We start from the raw sequence: 18,825 nt of genomic DNA, 5'->3' as shown, positions 1-18,825 counted from the left end.
ATGGGAAACAAATATGCCAAGAGGTCTCTCCCAAGTTAGAGAATCATCTTGCTAGTGCCACCTCTGGGAAGTTGCCCCCTATTAGTCAAAATCCAACTTTTCAAAAAGCATTGGGATTTGACAAAGGGATACAGCCAGGCCAGATATCTATCCATAGACAGCTGTTTTGGGTGCTTGCCCCTCGTCAGTACAGAGCGGGATTCTGGCTGCCTCAGTGCAATGCCTTGAATGTGGCTTAGGCAAGGTACTGAATCTCCTTAAAAAGAGACCAGTCCTGTATGGAGACTTACTGGAAGTGCTCCATGGTATGAAGATGAATTGGCAATGCTCCATGGGAAACCAATATGCAAAGAGATATCTCCCAAGGAAGAGAACCATCTCACTAGTGCCACCTCTTTGAAGTGGCTCCCTATGAGTGGGATCGTACCCAGCCGACCAGAATCCTACTCTGTACTGACAAACTGACACCCCTAAACAGCTGTCTACAGCTTGGCTATATTCCCTTGTCAAATCCCAAGGTTTGTTGGAAAGTTGGATTTTGACTTATAGGGAGCCACTTACAAGTGGCGCTAGCGAGATGGTTCTCTTTGTATACTAGACAGTCTGAAAGACTTTCATGGAAAATTACACTGGTAAGCTTGTTTTGTCATTGGACTCTCCCACTGGAGTACAACTTTAACTTTGCAAAACAAACGCATTGAGGGACATTTACCAAGACCTTTACACCACTACTGTGGTGTAAAAATGCACCATAATTTGTGACTTTTTGAGCTTCTCTGCACTTTTCTGAAAGGCGGAGAAAAGAAGGCGGGGCTTTGTGCCACCCGCCGTATTTACTACAACTTTCACCAGAAGATGGCGGACGTTAAAGCTGAAGTCTACGCCAGCCTGTAGCTAACGTAGACTTCAGTTTTTGGTGCATCTGCCTCTTAATAAAGTAGGCACATCTCACACCAGTGCACGGGGATCAAGATCAAGACTGGGGTATGGGTATGTCTTGATAAATGTCCATCACTGTCTCTGGACCATCTGACTAAAATGAGGACCACTTCTAATTATACAGCTACTGGACACTGAGGCAGGAGGTGCTGGGGATGTGGAGAAGGGAGGACAAAAAGGAGCTTCACAACAAGAAGCTGTTACACCTAATCTGTGGGGTACATGGTAGCAATCAATTCCGCTCTCACTGAAATCAAAGCTCTGTCCCTGAAATATATTGACAATACTAAGTCCTCCCGAGAGAAAGATGTTCTTTATATCCACTTTCTGCTCTGGATAATAGACAAGTCCTGACCTGGGACCTATCTTCCCCTATAAGCCGAGCAGGATATTTGTAAATTGTTTTTCAAAACCTCTTTATGTCATATTTTGCTTTAACCCTTGGCTTACCTTGGTAGAAGAATTCTTCTGTCACTTTCTCACTCCATTGCTTGCTGAGCTCCCAAGTCCGGCACGGGTTACAGATGTCTGCACACTTTAAAGCCATCTACGATAAAGAAAGCGTCATTAAAATGCGCCACGCGTACCCGGTCGGTATATAATAACGTGAGGATTCTATGCTGGTAAAGAGAGTGAACGTGTCATGTGTGGTCATACCTGCAGAATAAAATGGCGATGCCCAGCATTTTCCAGACATAAGTCGCCCCGATCCAGGTGGGTTCTGAACTGCGACAGGTATTCATTTTGTCGACTGATGTCTGTAGCAAGAATAATAGATCCTAACTGGCTTTCCATGTGTAGCCTAAAACACAAAAAAAAAAAACTGCTTCATATACAGTGTATATAGAAAAGGAATCATTCAATGGATGAGCAAGACTATGACCACATTGCATTATTCGGGTATCTATCCTGGAAACCCAACCATTCACAGCCTAATCCGGCACAGAGATGTCGTATGTGTGTGCTTCTGGTACTGCAGCTTAGCCATAGAAACCTGTGCACCTACCACTACAGACATGGCTGAGACTGGATATGCGGTGCAGGGGTGTCCTTCCTTGTACTGTGGTAAATGAAGGATAAGCAGCACTACATATCCCAGCATGGGAACAAGAAAGGTACCATTAATGAGGGTGGTGGTATTCGTAGATAGAGATCCTGGCCATGGGTCCCGTCATGAGGGAAGCATATAGAAATCCGGTCTTTTATTAAACCAGCCGCATAACTACAGCGACGTTTCGACCACCTCTGGTCTTTATCAAGCAGTGATGATAAAGACCAGAGGTGGTCGAAACGTCGCTGTAGTTATGCTGCTGGTTTAATAAAAGACCAGATTTTTTTCACTTTTGGGAGGAGTGCTGCGGATTTCTATATGCTTCCTTGTACTGTGGATAGTACAGTTACAATTTAGAGGTTCTAAGGGGGTCATTTATCACTCAATCACTCAGAAATACGCCTATACGGTTAGTTGCGCTGCAATCTGCAACTTCTTCCCGGTTGCGCTAGGTCTAAAATAGCGGGTGTAGCATGGGCGGGGAGGGAGACCAGCCAGTAGGCCCGTCTCAGTTACCATTTTCTACGACTGTTTTAAGGATGCTGGCTTACAATTAGACTGGCGCTGGATACGCCAAAGTTATGCAGAGGCCGGCTCCTTTACACAAGTCTAGCGGATCCACCGCCAGATATAGGGGTTATTAAGGCCGGCATCTAAAACGCCAGTCTTAATAAATTACCTCCTAAGTATCTATATTACAGTTCCAAGCACTCACAAGATACACATCATCGAGGTAGATGGAGAAATTCCTATCCTATCTCCGCAGAAAAAACGAGGGGAAAAAAAATAAAATAAAAATCTTCCATCCAAACAGATGCAGCATCCGACACTGTGAAAACATCACTTCCTTATTGTTTCCTATGGGAGCATGTGTAACAGCTTTGCAAATATTTCTGCAGGGAGGAGATCCGTGAAAGTAACACAACATAGTCAGACTAGATCTTCCATCCAAGCAGATGATGTGTCTGGTCGGCACCGAGAGAAAACATCATATCCCTACTGATTCCTATGGTAGGCGGCATGCTATAATGTAAACAGCCTAGTAGACCAACGCACTGCAGTAGCACTGAGAAATATACAATTCTGAAACGTGTTCACTAAAGGGAATCTGTCACCATGGGCGGACTGGTAACTTAAAGTGGCCTTGGAAAAAAACTAAAAAGTGGTCCCATAATGTAAGCAGGTCCAAACGGATAGAAGCAGGGAAGTAGGCAGTGCCAACGCAAGCAGGGGAGGTCAGCAGTACCATTGTGCAGCACAAAATACCGCCCCAGCAGAACTAAATACCACACTGCAGCACAAAATACTGCCGCAGAAGCTGTCCCTCTGTGGTGGCCATCAACGGCTACACGTTCTGTCCTAAGATATGGAGCCATCGGCAACCATGCCCCACTTCAGGATTCAACTGTATTACCATCCTGAAGACAACCATGCAATTCAATTTAGGAGGACATCTGCAGCTGCCGACCGGGTACACAAGTAGCTGATACTCCCAGTGTTAATTACCACTGAAAGCATCAGATCAACATGTACTTGGCCAGCGGCAGTAATGACATCGGCCTGCCGGGGAATTTCCCTGTATGGTCTGGCCAGTCCACCTCCCTCTGTCACCACGATTTTGGACTATTATCTGAGGTAATACATGTGGAGTACGGATACCCATTTTTTATATTTTCCTATTGCCCCTCCTTCCCTTGCGGTCAGCACTAAAATACAGTCCGGACTGCTGTGCTAACATCAAGGAGAGGATTCGTATGCACATGCACAGCAGTCCTGACCATGTATTCCAGCGCAGCTCTGAGCGCTGACAGCAGTGGAACGAGGGGACAGTAGGAAAAGAAGAAACAATGATCTGGGCTCCTTATCTGTAGTACTACTTATTTATTCCAGTAGATAATAGAGCGAGAACATAGCGACAGATTCCCTGTTATACACACACAATAATGCAAGCCTACAAAATAGGAGGCATTTCTAGATATAACATACCTTTCCTCCAAAGCCAAGTGTGCAAACAAACCAGACTCTCGCAATAAGCCCACTGCCGACCTCCAGTGGTGGTTTTCTAATACTGAGGTATTCTAAACAGACGAGAGCGGAAAAAATGTAAGCGGAGCTGGCGACAGATCACCATGAGAGTATATATACCGTATAGTATATCCACCAGCACTAACTAAGAAATGTCCACATGATCTCAGGTACACCGGATGCTTCCAAACATGGGGTTGTATTACTATACAATGAATAGGGCGTTTTAAATGAAGTATTACTGCAATAAAACTGATTTTTTTTTGTGTGTGTTTTGTATTTCATGTACATTTCACATTCCTCTCTGGTAGTGCCCCCTGCTGTTTATACTTCTGCATTCAGAGGTGGACTAACATGTTGAAGTAGATGAGATGCTCTAGGCACCTTTCATTCTTTCACCCCTACATCTAAATTCCTAGAACTGTACAGCTAAGCTTGTCTTCAGACACTGGAGAAGGATATTGTGGGGGCATTATATACCATATGTATCTCTGGGGCTATATGTGAGGAACTATGCTGTATGCGGGGGATGAAGGTGTTAACAAGAGCCAATTGCTTGATGAGCTGCTGCCCACCTACAGAAAAGGAAGAAAGTACTTCATGAATCCCCCTCCTGGCTCATAAAAAAAGGCATGAAAACACTGCAGTGAAATGCTGTGTGTGACCCAAGCTAAGGTTTAAGGTTTCATTCACAAACAAAATTTGCTCTGGTGTTTATTTCCCATATCACATTCGTTTATGGCTTGTTTTCAGACCAATCTGCAAAAATCTCCAGTAGTCAAAAAAGCTGGTGTGCCCTGCACTGCATATTTACCATAGACTTTCCACCAACATCTGGAGCTGACGTTTAGGCTACTTTCACACTTGCGTTCAGAGAGGATCCGTCTGCTATCTGCTCAGACGGATCCGCTCCTATAATGCAGACGTTTGGATCCGTTCAGAACGGATCCGTCTGCATTATAGTTTAGAAAAAGTGTGAAAGTAGTTCAGACGGATCCGTCCTGACTTTACATTGAAAGTCAATGGGGGACGGATCAGTTTGAAAATTGAGCCATATTGTGTCAACTTCAAACGGATCCGTCCCCATTGACTTACATTGTAAGTCTGGACGGATCCGTTTGCCTCCGCACGGCCAGGCGGACACCCGAACGCTGCAAGCAGCGTTCGGGTGTCCGCTTGCTGAGCGGAGCGGAGGCTGAACGCTGCCAGACTGATGCATTCTGAGCGGATCCGCATCCACTCAGAATGCATTAGGGCTGGACGGATGCGTTCGGGGCCGCTTGCGAGAGCCTTCAAACGGAACTCACAAGTGGAGCCCCGAACGTTAGTGTGAAAGTAGCCTTATTCTGAGAACCCCCACCCAAAATAAAAATCACAAAAAAGGGTGCAGAAAAACACCACTATAAATCCACTCTAAGACTGGTGTTGCAGCCCCAGACGTTGCATGGAAGTCTGAGAAAAATTTAATGCAGGAAAAACAGGCTTTTTTGTGTTGCCTTTTTTACCCTTAATGGTGTTTTTAATGGCGTGGTAGCATACTCTGGGTCTAGCGTTTTTCTCCCATAGATGTCCCTTTTTTATTGTGGCTTAAAAAAATAAATCCTGTGCACTGGCATTTTTTTTTTATTGTTTTTGCATGACAGATTATGACTATGTTGTGCCATTCCTTTATTATTCCTACTAGGTATTACTAATGAATTGCTAGCGGTTTGCACTTAAGTTCCAGCTGGTTGTTACCAGTTACGAGTCTGCGACTATTCAATCAGGTCAGTGCTGCCACCGCCAGACTGTCAGGGACACATCCCCAACCGGTAACACCCATTTGGAACTTTATTGCAAACTGCCAGAAATTCATTTATAACTTCTAGCAGGAATAATAAAAGGAATGGCACATGAAAAAGTCATAAGAATAAATGCACCAGAATTGTTATTACATGGGGGATGCAAGTAGTGACTAAGACATGTCAGGAGAGGTGACCGGTCCAATTTAACCCCTGTGTTTTCTTTCACGAACATACATTGGAGGCAAAAATCTACCTACTGCCTATTTTTACCATTTGTTTCTAGGTTTAGTTTTTCTTGTTTTAAGTTCAAATTGCCACCAATTTTTTCAAAAATCAAGGTTTATCAATCAAGTAGAAATGTGTCTACGTACCTTGTATAAAGTTGCTAAGTAGTGGTTTGTTTTTATTAAAAAAGACTGATTCACACCGGGATGGTCCAGATCATGTGTTGCAGCTGCGAGTAAACCCAACAGGACATCCCATGGAGTGAGAGACTTGGCAAGCTGGAAAAGAAGTCATGACAGATATAACATACAGGTGCTGGGGGACAGGAGAGGGCACCAACGTTGTGCTGACATCTCCAGAGCAAGAACAGGTACTGTATTTTCTCCATTCGGTCATTACCTAAGGGAAAGCAAATTACAAGAGACCCTGCAACTATTCTAGAATTTCCAACTGTCTTAGTCGTGGTATAGTCTCTGCCTTAGGCCTCTTTCAGACGGGCGTTGTGGGAAAATGTGCGGGTGCGTTACGGGAACACCCACGATTTTTCCGCGCGAGTGCAAAACATTGTAATGCGTTTTGCACCCGCGTGAGAAAAATCACGCATGTTTGGGTCACAGAAGTTCGGGCTTGGGATCGGTGTTCTGTAGATTGAATTATTTTCCCTTATAACATGGTTATAAGGGAAAATAATAGCATTCTGAATACAGAATGCATAGTAAAACAGCGCTGGAGGGGTTAAAAAAAATAAAATATTAACTCACCTTAGTCCACTTGATCGCGTAGCCCGGCATCTTCTTCTGTCTTCATCTTAGCTGAACAGGACCTGTGGTGACGTCATTCCGGTCATCACATGATCCATCACCATGGTAAAAGATCATGTGATGACCGGAGTGCCGTCACCACAGGTCCTATTGCTGCACAGAGATCAGATGAAGACAGAAGGAGATGCCGGGCTACGCGATCAAGTGGACTAAGGTGAGTTAATTTTATTTTTTATTTTTTTAACCCCTCCAGCGCTGTTTTACTATGCATTCTGTATTCAGAATGCTATTATTTTCCCTTATAACCATGTTATAAGGGAAAATAATAATGATCGGGTCTCCATCCCAATAGGCTCCTAGCAACCGTGCGTGAAAATCGCACCGCATCCGCACTTGCTTGCGGATGCTTGCGATTTTCACGCAACCCCATTCACTTCTATGGGGTCTGCGTTGCATGAATAACGCAGAATATAGAGCATGCTGCGATTTTCACGCAACGCACAAGTGATGCGTGAAAATCACCGCTCGTGTGCACAGCCCCATAGAAATGAATGGGTCGGTATTCAGTGCGGGTGCAATGCGTTCAACTCACGCATCGCATCTGCGCGGAATACTCGCCCGTGTAAAAGGGGCCTATGGGCTCGTTCACACGACCGTTTGTGTCCCGTGCCCGTGCTGTGAACCGCAAATTGCGGTCCGCAATGCACGGGCAACTTCTGTGGGGCAGCAGGCGCATGGGGATCGCAGACCCATTCACTTGAATGGGTCCGCGGTCCCTCCGTTCCGCGAAAAGATAGAGCACGTTCTATCTTTTTGCGGTGTGGAGGCACGGAACGGAACCCCAGAACCTCCGTAGTGTTCCGTTCCGCATCTCTGGATTTGCAGACTCATGAAAATAAATGGGTCCGCATCCATGATGCGGAATGACAACGGAACAAAGCCTGTGTATTGCGGATTTGCAAATGTGGTCCGCAATACGGGAATGGGACACCAACGGTGGGGGATTTTTTGGCAAGCCCCATTCTACAAAAATGAAGCATACTTACCCGTTCCCTGCTCTTAGGTCCCAGATCCTTCGCTTAGGTCTCCCGCTCTCCACATCAGCTTAGATACCGCTGCAGCCAATTACTAGCTGCAGCAGCGACCAGCCCCCCTTGTGTCACGTAAACTGTTGACAAGTTGCTGCCAGTGATTCGCTGCAGCGGCATCAAAGCGGACGGGGAGATCGGTGGGCCTAAGCAAGGCAGGACCCATCAGCGGACTTGCCAACGCCCCCCCCCCCCCCCCCCCCCTCTAACCCCTTTAAACAACACAAGCCTGTTTTAGTTTCCCCCTTCCCTTTGGTTGTGATTATCTAATTTCCATAGAGAGCACAAGAGCCCATTCCAAGATAGGAACAGTCATGAATGAACACCTAATAGTTTTAATGGAGAAATGGTCCTGAATGAAAGGTCTTAACCCTATAGGAGCTGGTAACCCTGCGAATGACCTAATGTGAATGGTTCCCACAATCCCTGCGATTTCAGTACAGTGGTGACCATTTATTAAGGGCATGAGCGGGGACAACAGCTCCTAAACCCCATAAGAGAGGTCAGAGGATGAATAAACCAGAAACCTGCTTTTATTATGTAGTGGCTGAAAACCAATTCCTCTAAAGCAATGAACCATCTCCAAGAAGCAGACATTGCTCCAGGTGCACCACACGCTCCTTACCTTGGGTTCTTTTAAATAACAGTACATGGCCTGAGTCACATCAGCAGCGTGCACTGCATTGTGATATGGGTTCTGACTGTGGTAGTCTTCTTGAACCATAACTAGGGAGAAAGTGGGAAAAGAAATCATAAAAAACACTATCATTTGCTTTCCGTACAGTCTAAGTACATTACAATTCCCTTAATCCAGCATTCACAGAACCGCTTCAATTTCTAGACTATTGAAGGTTTCATAAATGTCAAAGGACAGCACATGGCCTCATTGAATTCTATACGTGTATTCAGACTTCTGCAGGAAAACAGGAGCGTGCACCACTTTGGCCCATTCTCTACAATGGATCTGTGAAAACAGTGGGCTGCACACAGATGCAATCAATATGTGGTCAGTTTTTCACAGATCCACTGCATAGAAAATTTCTAAAAAGTTTATTACATTCTCTCCCCCCCCCCCCCCCATGAACAGACACATAAAAAAAAAAAAAATAAAAAAAAAAAATCAACCACAACCATCTCTGACCTTTGCAAAACCACTAAAACTGATGCAATACAGTTTTTGGTCAATGGGCAGTCTTTGGCATCCAGTACACAAAAAAAGTTTCATATTGCTCATCTAAAAGGACCCAAATGGGGTAAGAAGTTCCAATTACCTTAAGACCAGAGACTGGCTGCACGGTCACGTGATAGAGGCGGGATTGTATGTAGGTGACTAGAAACACTGGCTGCGGGCATTTTTATAATATCAAAGTAATAAATAGGCCGCGCTGACTAGACAGTGTCAACTGGTAGATGTCGCATCAAATGATATCCCCAACTGTATATCTGCCGCTATTAGTTAGAACCTCGTCCGGTGTCAATCCAGACTGATCAACCTGGTAATTGATCAGCTTACCTAGATGTATTACAAGGGATGGTGACTTGCCGGTAGCGGACCAGGTCAGTCCGCTACCGGCAAGTCACCATCCCTTGTAATACATCTAGGTAAGCTGATCAATTACCAGGTTGATCAGTCTGGATTGACACCGGACGAGGTTCTAACTAATAGCGGCAGATATACAGTTGGGGATATAATTTAATGCGACATCTACCAGTTGACACTGTCTAGTCAGCGCGGCCTATTTATTACTTTGGTTTCTTTGATTCGTTTTTTCCAGGGTTTAGGCAATTTATTCCCTGTCATAGACCAGCAGCGACACACTCATCTGAGTGTTATTCAGTGCATTTAACACTACACTCTGTTCTATTTAACAAGGCAGCGCGGGTTTCCCTTGATTGTTTGTTCAATTTTTATAATATCTCCTGTTAGTTTAAGCTTTTTGAAGCCTCCTGCCCCACTGTATGAAAGCTTGGACAGTGTCACAAGATGTGTAATATAACATAACGGACAGCCACCGGATAACCATATGGTATCCACTGTGAGCTCTGTAACTTACCTAAAAACCTACGCAGTTTCACCATATCCAAGTGGAAGTGATCTATTAGACCATTATGACTCAACAGGTGAAAGGTGAGGGTAACCAGACTGTTTCCTGGAAGGAAAAACAACCAGATTATTGTGTGGATCTGAGTTTAATGGCTCATATGTTAACCCCCAAAAAAACTCTGAAACCGATATCTTACCATTCGTCAATCTATCAAAAAGAAATATATCAAAGTTCCAGTTCCCAACTTTTTCCAGCATACACTGAAAAGAAGAAAATAAAAGTTATCCTTCTGAGAGGCAGAACATCAGCAGAAAGACATCACTGGAAGAGGAGTGAGGAAGAGCACTCAGTGGAGGAGGGATGAAGGGCAGCCAGCACAAGGTAGAGGAGGGATGAAGAGCCCCCAGTGGGGGGGGGAGATGAAGAGCAGCCAGAAGAGAGTGGAGGAAGAGGGATGAAGAGCAGCTAGCAGGGAGTGGAGGAGGAGGGATGAAGAGCACCCAGTGGAGGGAGGAGGAGGGATGAAGAGAACCCAGTGGAGGGAGGAGGAGGGATGAAGAGAACCCAGTGGAGGGAGGAGGAGGGATGAAGAGAACCCAGTGGAGGGAGGAGGAGGGATGAAGAGAACCCAGTGGAGGGAGGAGGAGGGATGAAGAGAACCCAGTGGAGAGTGAACAAGGGATGAAGAGCAGCAGGCAGAGAGTGGAGGAGGGATGAAGGGCACCTAGCAGAGAATGGAGGTGGGATGAAGAGCAGCCAGTGGAGTGTGGAGGAGGGATGAAGAGCAGCCAGTGGAGAGTGGAGGAGGGATGAAGGGCAGCCAGCGGAGAGTGCAGGAGGGATGAAGAGCAGCCAGTGGAGAGTAACATATAATTCAGCTAGCAGCAGGGGCAGGGATGTGACTACTATGTGCAGGAATTGTATATCTTTGGTGGAGGCTGTGTGTACATACCTTGGCTTGTCCATTGTAATCATCATCCAAGATGTACAATGAATTCTGTGCAGCGACACCCCGGAAAAATCGGGAAGACCTTAGGTACCGTTGAAAACTTAACAGCCTCCGGATGTTTCTTGCAGACAAGGAGATTTCAATTTCTGAATGTGCTACGAATAAGAACGTTATAAGGTCAGATCAGACACAGGCATCAGGAATACAATCCATTTAGACCGTTTGAGCACCACTCCTTTCAGTTCATGGGCTAGCAAATTTCAATTGCCAATAAAACGTACTTATCCATCTATATGTGCTATTAGTAATGACGGCGTGTGCCAAGACATTTACACCCGGCATCAACCCTTTTGGGTTATTTTGATCTCAGATGCGTTCCTATCAGTTATGTGCCCGGTCCAGCACTTCAATTATTTTCGTTGTTCTGCTGAACAACAGAAATAAATATCGGTGGTGTGAACGTGCCCTACCGTCAGCTTCTCCAACATACAGTTAAGGAGTAAAATGGCCTGAACAGGCATCTATGACACTTGTACAGGCGTTAATGCGATCTCGGCCTGCACCTATAGGGTGGTGGCACTTTCTCCTCTTGTCCTGGTGCCCAACTTGTCATCAAAGATATTCTGGAGAAGTAAGAGTTCTTCGCTATTCCTGATATTGCTATAGTACTCTTAATGGTCTAGAAATCTCCTGGCCAGGTGGACACCAAGACAGTAGGAGGAAAGGTCTCAATAGGCGCAGCATCTGCAGGGTTAGTAGTATATTTTGTAAAAAGCTGACGATAGAACTACAATTCTGACTGACCTACCTCGCCTTAGCTGTGCCACGAAGTAAGGGTGCTGTAACATGGGCAAGTTAAATTTCCTCTAGGGTTTATTGAGGAAACAGGTACCTGGGATTTACATACAAATGCATAGTCATATGAGTGTAAGTGCTAGGTACCAGCATTATCTGCAACTCACAAGACTGTGGGTATGTGGGATTATAACCATGGGTTGTCCTCTCTGTGTAAGCCCAACCGACATTCACAACTGACAAGTCTGAGCATGGCACTGCCAAGTAATGTACCACACCATGGTCAGGAGTCACGCTGATGGACTCCCCTAAACTGAAATAGGGCTGGGTGATGACAGAATAAAATAATCTTAATTATTCACGTCTGCAGACTGGAGCCTGCACTGCACCAGATGGGTCTTATTAATACAGGGTCCATCTGCAGACACGATGGTACAATACAGGGTCCATCTACAGACATGATAGCATAGTATAGGGTCCATATGTGGAAATGATAGTAAAGTGTAATGGTCGTCAGCACACTATACATGTACACACAAAGCTCATTAACCGGTAGTCACACTAGGATACATGACCAGACACTGGTAGGCACCCATCAGATCCTCTGCAGTGAGCCGTGCTTAATAGAGAAAGTGTGAGATCCCTATATATTATATACAGGACCACTGACCGTACATTCCAGCTGAGAACAGTGATTGGCTGCTGTGGTCATATGCCATATCCAGGCACATCACTGACTATTGTGACATGCTGAGATTTCGCACTTCACCGCTACTAGAGTGTTTTAATAGGATAGGAAACCTTTCAATAGCTATTTGTACTCCCAAAATACAACTGTTAAGATATGGATATGATATTAAAATGCGTCTTTCATTTTATGTTTAGCTGTTAACATAATTTCACATATAGAATTAAAAAGGGCAGTCTCGCTAAGGCTAGGTTCACACCACCGTTTAGTTTTCTGTTCTTTTGATCTGTCAGACCAAAGAATGAGATATGTATTTTTTTTTATGGGAGAAAGTCCTCGACAAAGAACTTTTTTCCCCGCTCAAAAATAACTAATCAGCTGTTCCCTGCAGTCTATGGAGCCAGAACTAGAACTCTGGATGTAACAGGGAGCCGGAGGCTGCAGGAACAGCTAATTGGTGGGGGACAGGTCCTCAATATCAGGGAAAACCCCATTAAAATATAAGATAAGACAACAAGAGATAAGTCTAAGCAAACTTTTAATGTTTGTTAGATTTTCCTCTAAAGGGGAATCTGCCAGCAGTTTTGACTGGGTGAAATGCTGACAGCACTAGTTGGGGCCAGTGAGAGCAGTACATACAATCTGTGGAGCTTTTATTATTTTTAGTAGGAATATGAAGTTTTATGAATACGAATTTTTGCTATATACGGCTCCGACATGTGCCCAGGAAGGGGAGCCTCACTATAAAGCTGCTTTACAACCCTACCCTCTTCTGAGTGACCTCCCAGTTGGATGCTACAGCCATCACTCAGGGCAGAAGGAAGGGATTTTACACTGAAACTCCCCTTCTTGGGCACCTGCAAGAACATAGTCTGGCAGAATAAAACCTCATATTCTCTCTACTCCTGTGTTTGTTCTGTTCTCCCTACCTAATGCTGTCAGCAGTTTAGTATTGTCAAAACTGCTGACAGATGAGACATGACATCAAAAATACTTACAGTGCAAAATACGAAAATCAATGTAAGGATGAGAGCCTCGTCTTTCTGATTCAAACCCAGCTCTGCTTCTTACTCTGACATCTCCTGCAATAAAGATAATAAACGGTCACTGGGGTACCACATCATGCCGGTTAATACAAGACACCCACCCATCAGCATCTTATACAATTCCAAAGTTTCCAAACATGCAACTGCATGCTCTTATAGAGTCAGAGTAAAACTATAGCCTGCGCAAACCAGGTCAAAGCATGTGCTAAGCATTCAGATGAGCCTGAGCTACATGTCCCCACAGTATAATGGTACAGGGTGCCAAAACAGATTCACTTCCATTCATTATCACTAGTGCCTGCAGGAATGCTGACAAACAGGAGAGTCTGCAGAGTGTACAAGGAATGGCCGCTTTCAGCAGGTCAGCTTACGTTCCCACTTAAAAAAAAAAAATGGCGTATGGTCCGACTAGCAATTACTTACTTGCACTCAGCTGTTTGAAAATTACACATGAGCCTATCAAAATACCAAAACTCAGTATTAACACATAATAAAGTGAAATCGTGGATTAACCATTGCAGGCTGTCTGTCAAGTTTATTACAAGTTAAAACTGAAAAATGCAATAATTGACAATGTTTGTATTACACATGCACATGTCACACTGATAGCGGTGACATAAGGAGATGCAAACACAGCGCTAAGTGACAGCTAACTAATGCGGGGCTATCGGATATAGTCGAGAAGCTTGTCTACAAACACACCTTTAATGGTTTGCCAGAGATCCTATAATTGGACATTTATAGGTGGTCGGCTGTCAGATATTACTCCCGCATCGGCAGGTTCATCGGACGTTTGTCTAATATTAAGGCCTGATTCTTCATAAATGTGAATGTTGGAGTAGACAAAGCATGCATCTGCACTTCTAAGTGTAACAATGGTAACCCACTGCCAAACATTTCCGATAGCGCTTTGGGGAGCAAAAGATCGGGGATACTGAGATCCAACAAGTCTGATCCTAGCTTTCTCCCAATGGAAGGTATCTGGCTGCTCCATACACATTAAGCAAGATTACTGTACAAATTCAGCCAATAAGGAATGATGAGATGTTACAGCTTTGAGGCCTGCAGAATTGTCAATGCAGCTGTTGGCACCACAATACAGACTGTACCCAGGATAACTAAATTAACAAAGGAACTAGTAGAACTAACTTTTCAACAAACTTTGCAATAATCAGTAGTGTAGGGTCTGTACATGAGAAATAACCGTATTTCTGGCCACTATGACTTGTATCTGGCATTTTTTAGCAGTTTTCCCCTGTGCATGCCAAATGTCTAGTGTGCAGTTCTTCCAGACATGATGAATGGAGACAAGATTCAATCCACTGCACACAGAAAGTAGAGGAGACTTTGCTTCCTAACCTTCTCTTACTCACTCAGAATCAGCCCCAGGATCATGGAGGACATTACAGACAAGGACTGACCTGTATGGTTGTCAATAAAGCACTTGGACTGAGATATAAAACTTCCTATTTAGCTGAAGCACGCCCTTTGCTGTCTCTCCTGGAGTTGTGTCTTACTTTTCTCCTATTCCCTCCTCCCCCTCCCCTCAGACTTGTAGTGATATGTGTAATATGATCCTTCTTTGACCTGGGGAGGGGAGTAATCAGCTGATAACTTGAGAACTGGTAATTTTTTTCTGATAAAACATGTTACAAAGATTCTTGTGGTCACATACTACTGATTCATGCAAAGTTGTGTGAAACGTTAATGACCATTTAAAAAAAAAAGAAAAGTTGATTACTGCTGTTCACTTATCCATTTTTGTTATCCAAGTCACAATTACAGATAAACACAGTCCAATTAAATTAATAAACAGCTACATTTAACAGAGCAGGAAGAAAAAGTAAGTGAACCATTGAATTTGAACCCCGTTTAACAGCAATCACCCCCCACCAAACATTTCCTACAGCTGCACATAACATTTGCACAATGTTCAGGAGGAAACTTGGACCATTTCTCCAAATGTGTTTCAGTTCTCCAATGTTGCTGGGATGCTTAGGCTTCATTTGATCGGGGCTTTAGGCCACTTTGCCTCGGCAAGCTCTCAATTAACCATTTTTTTGCTCATTGAAGGTTTTATTGAGTTTGGTTTATGATCACTCATTGTCTACTTGTTAGGAGCACCAGAATGCCCTGCTGGTCTTCATAATGTTTCAAGCTTTCCCATCAACTCAACAGCTTTCCCCTTCTGCAGTCCTGGAAAATGTATGAGGGGAGAGGAAAAAAAAAAAAAAAAAAAGAAGAGGTGTGCCGAAGCTTTTGGAGTCCTCTCAATGTAATGCACTCATGTAGAGCTTTCGAAAGGGAAATTAACAGCACCCATTCTGTCTGACAGAAGACTGACCTACCGAATCCCATGCAGGCAGCACCACTCATCTGTACTGAAAACGGATGACACTGCACCGGTAAGATTTCTGGTGAATCGCGCTACAACGTGAAAACATGAGCAGTGTGTGGGACGGGCTAAGTTACTAAAATATGATTGCTCAACAAGTAAGACCCAGAAGAGGGACTGAGCGATATTTACACATACAGAATAGAGTTTCAGAGAATCTTCTTCTGTGGCATTGGTGTCATCACCCACAGTTGAGGATGCCAGTGCAGACAGAAGGGGCAGATGGTGCAGGAGCAAACACATGGGTCATATAGGCCTACGTGAGATTTCAGCCGCTGGGTTTCTGACGTCAGGAGCGGAATACATGTGGTTTTTCCGCTTGGTTTCTTGTGCAGATTTTAAATTTAATAGCATGTCAATTAGGTTTGCGGCTTTAGCTGCAAATTTCACCCTTTTCAATGGAAGGGTGAGATCTGCGGCAAAACCGCATCAAAACCATACCAAAAACCGCCGTTCGACATTGCAGATTTTGGTGCAGATATGCTGCAGAAATGTTACAGAAATCCGCACGGAAATTTGTGCGGCTCTTATGTGCGTTCACCGGCATTCGTGTCTCATTTGAGCTACTGCTCCCCCAAAGAAAGGGAAGCAAGTCCTCCAAACAGCAATGCCCCCATCCCCAACCAGGGATTATTAGAGACATTGGTTCCCTGCACTGTCTACACTTGGCAATTACCAACGACCATACCAAAACACCAGCCCAGATGTGGTGCATCCTCTTCACCACGCTCGGTTGATCCTTACCAGGGTTGCCTCGGAATGTTAAGACTGTTCCTTATATTTTAAGCCATATTGATCATTATCACTTATTTGTATGTGGCGCTATGTTTTAACTAGATTAGTAAGAGTTACATTTTAAGCTCCCTCATTACTTCTCTAACTGGTAGTGGGATCGCCATTATCCATCAGCGCTCGGCTATTTTCGGCGGCCCCATAGAAATGAATGGAGGGCGGTTGCGCAGTGCACCCTCCGTTCATATCCCCGCTCCATTCTCATTGTAGGTGCAGGTCCAAGAGGTGGAACCCGCACCTGTCAGACAATGGGGGCATATCCTAGCAATATGCCCCCATTGTCTGTGATGGGAATACCCCTTTAAAAGGGGTTTTTCTATGAATAATGAACTAGCCTGCATTGCCTATTGAAGGATTCAAATTAACCTGCAGCTCACAGTTCTGGTCCCTCCTGCTGGGTCCTGTTCCTCATTCTTTCAGTCCTTGGCCGGGACAGGGCATGATCACCTGCGCCAAGCGACACACCATCACTAAAGCCAGTCATTGGCTAGAGCGGAGCAGGTGGCCATGTCTACGTCCCGGCTGGGAGAAAAGAAGCTGGAGGAGCGGGAACCAACGTACAGGACCTGAGTGGCGGAGAGCAGGTAAGTATGAAGCTTTCAATAGGTGATGCCGCCTAGGGGGCTTCAATTATTAGTTCATTATTCCCAGAAAATCGCATTAAACCGAACATCTACCTTTAACATTACACAGTTCTTAGCCCAATATTCTGGACCAACACATTACTGTATATTCACATAGACCCAAGCCCCTTTTTCTAATACAGAACTTCAGATGTTCTGCATAGACAGAGATAAAGACTCACATTTCGGCCGCAACTGGTGGGAGTTTCCTTCTTTTACAGTTTCATTATAAAAAGCAACATAAAGCAGTACGTAGTAAGCTGCCCCGAGTCATACAGGAGCATTCTGGCCGCCTGTAGTAAAGCGTAAAAAACAACAAAGAAGCCCTAACAGCTACAAACATACAGTATATGAAATGAACCAGCAAAGATATTCCCTTGAGATCTGTACTGAAACGTACCAGAAAATTAAAACTGAAGCACAAGGGTGTTAAAAGCTGCCAACTTCTCATTACGCAATTCTTCCCAGACCGTAGTAAATGTTATGACCCAAAAAAAAGGTTTGGAAGCATAAACCTTAAAAGGACTTAGTTCCTGCTAGGATGCCCATAGACTTCATCGACTAGTAGTCTTGGCGATTGTGAAGTCTAAAATCACTTTCAGACAGTGCACGTGATCATCATCGCCTGAAATTGTAAAAAAAAAGTTGGCAGGCAAGTTGATAAAACAACACAACACTCGCCTGTTAGATGTCCTGCTGCTATAGTGCTCCCCAATGGTATTTTCTTACTTGGCTTCAGCAGTGACGTGCCTGTCTACCCATGTGACCACTGCAGCCAATCACTGGCTTAAGTAGCGTATTGCATGAAAATGCTGAAGCGGTCAGGTGGGTAGATGGACATGTCATCTCTGCAACCAAGTAAATAAAGCCCAGAGGTGAGCGACGCGGAGGTGCAGTGTTGGGAACGGCTGGGGATTAACTGGTAAAAATACCTTTTTTTTTTTGTATCACATTGCCTGCCTTTGCCCAATTTTTATGATCTCAGAAAAACCCTTAAAATAGCACAGTAATGTTTATTCCCTGCCCTGATTGGGTACTTTCACACTAGCGTTGTTCTTTTCCGGCATAGAGTTCAGTCCTAGGGGCTCAATACCGGAAAAGAACTGATCAGTTTTATCCTGCATTCTGAATGGAGAGTAATCCGTTCAGGATGCATCAGGATGTCTTCAGTTCAGTCTTTTTGACTGATCAGGCAAAAGATAAAACTGCAGCATGCTACGGTTTTATCTCCGGCCAAACAAACTGAAGACTTGCCTGAATGCCGGATCCGGCATTTTCTTCCCATAGGAATCAGTGGCGTCGACAGGGGGGAAGGCAGAGGGGGCCACGGCCCCCCCTACATCACGCTGTGCCCCCCCCAACTAAAATGCCCCCCCTAAGTGAGCCGCCGCAGTCGGTCACAGGGAGATGAGCGCTTCCATTGCGCTCATCTCCATAGTCATCTGCCTGTACGGCATACATATTAGGACATCGTCAGACAGACATCAGCCAAAACTCCGTCGTCCCACAGACATCAGCCAAAACTCCGTCGTCAGACAGACATCAGCCAAAACTCCGTCGTCCCACAGACATCAGCCAAAACTCCGTCGTCCCACAGACATCACCTTCTTATAGTGCAC

General features: G+C 44.7%; 1 protein-coding gene across 4 annotated transcripts in view; it reads right to left on the bottom strand.

The window, feature by feature from the left end:
- The window catches only part of PDE7A (phosphodiesterase 7A), an 85,526-nt gene that overhangs the window by 3,761 nt on the left and 62,940 nt on the right, over positions 1–18,825 (bottom strand). For all 4 annotated transcript variants that reach the window (XR_005779099.1, XM_040432774.1, XM_040432775.1 and 1 more), the window contains 9 exons: positions 13,349–13,432; positions 10,871–11,022; positions 10,115–10,178; positions 9,928–10,023; positions 8,499–8,599; positions 6,171–6,302; positions 3,977–4,068; positions 1,597–1,741; positions 1,390–1,486 (listed from right to left, as the gene is read on the bottom strand). Coding sequence is in view for 3 of the 4 variants with exons in the window: in XM_040432774.1 (XP_040288708.1) it covers positions 1,390–1,486; positions 1,597–1,741; positions 3,977–4,068; positions 6,171–6,302; positions 8,499–8,599; positions 9,928–10,023; positions 10,115–10,178; positions 10,871–11,022; positions 13,349–13,432 (963 nt within the window). In the remaining variant the exon portion in view is untranslated. The remainder of the gene's footprint in view (positions 1–1,389; positions 1,487–1,596; positions 1,742–3,976; positions 4,069–6,170; positions 6,303–8,498; positions 8,600–9,927; positions 10,024–10,114; positions 10,179–10,870; positions 11,023–13,348; positions 13,433–18,825) is intronic.

This window comes from Bufo bufo, chromosome 5 (assembly GCF_905171765.1).
Source record: "Bufo bufo chromosome 5, aBufBuf1.1, whole genome shotgun sequence".
Taxonomy (NCBI): Eukaryota; Metazoa; Chordata; class Amphibia; order Anura; family Bufonidae; genus Bufo; species Bufo bufo.
Note: the sequence above shows the minus strand (reverse complement) of the source record. Positions and strands in the feature narration are given on the sequence as shown.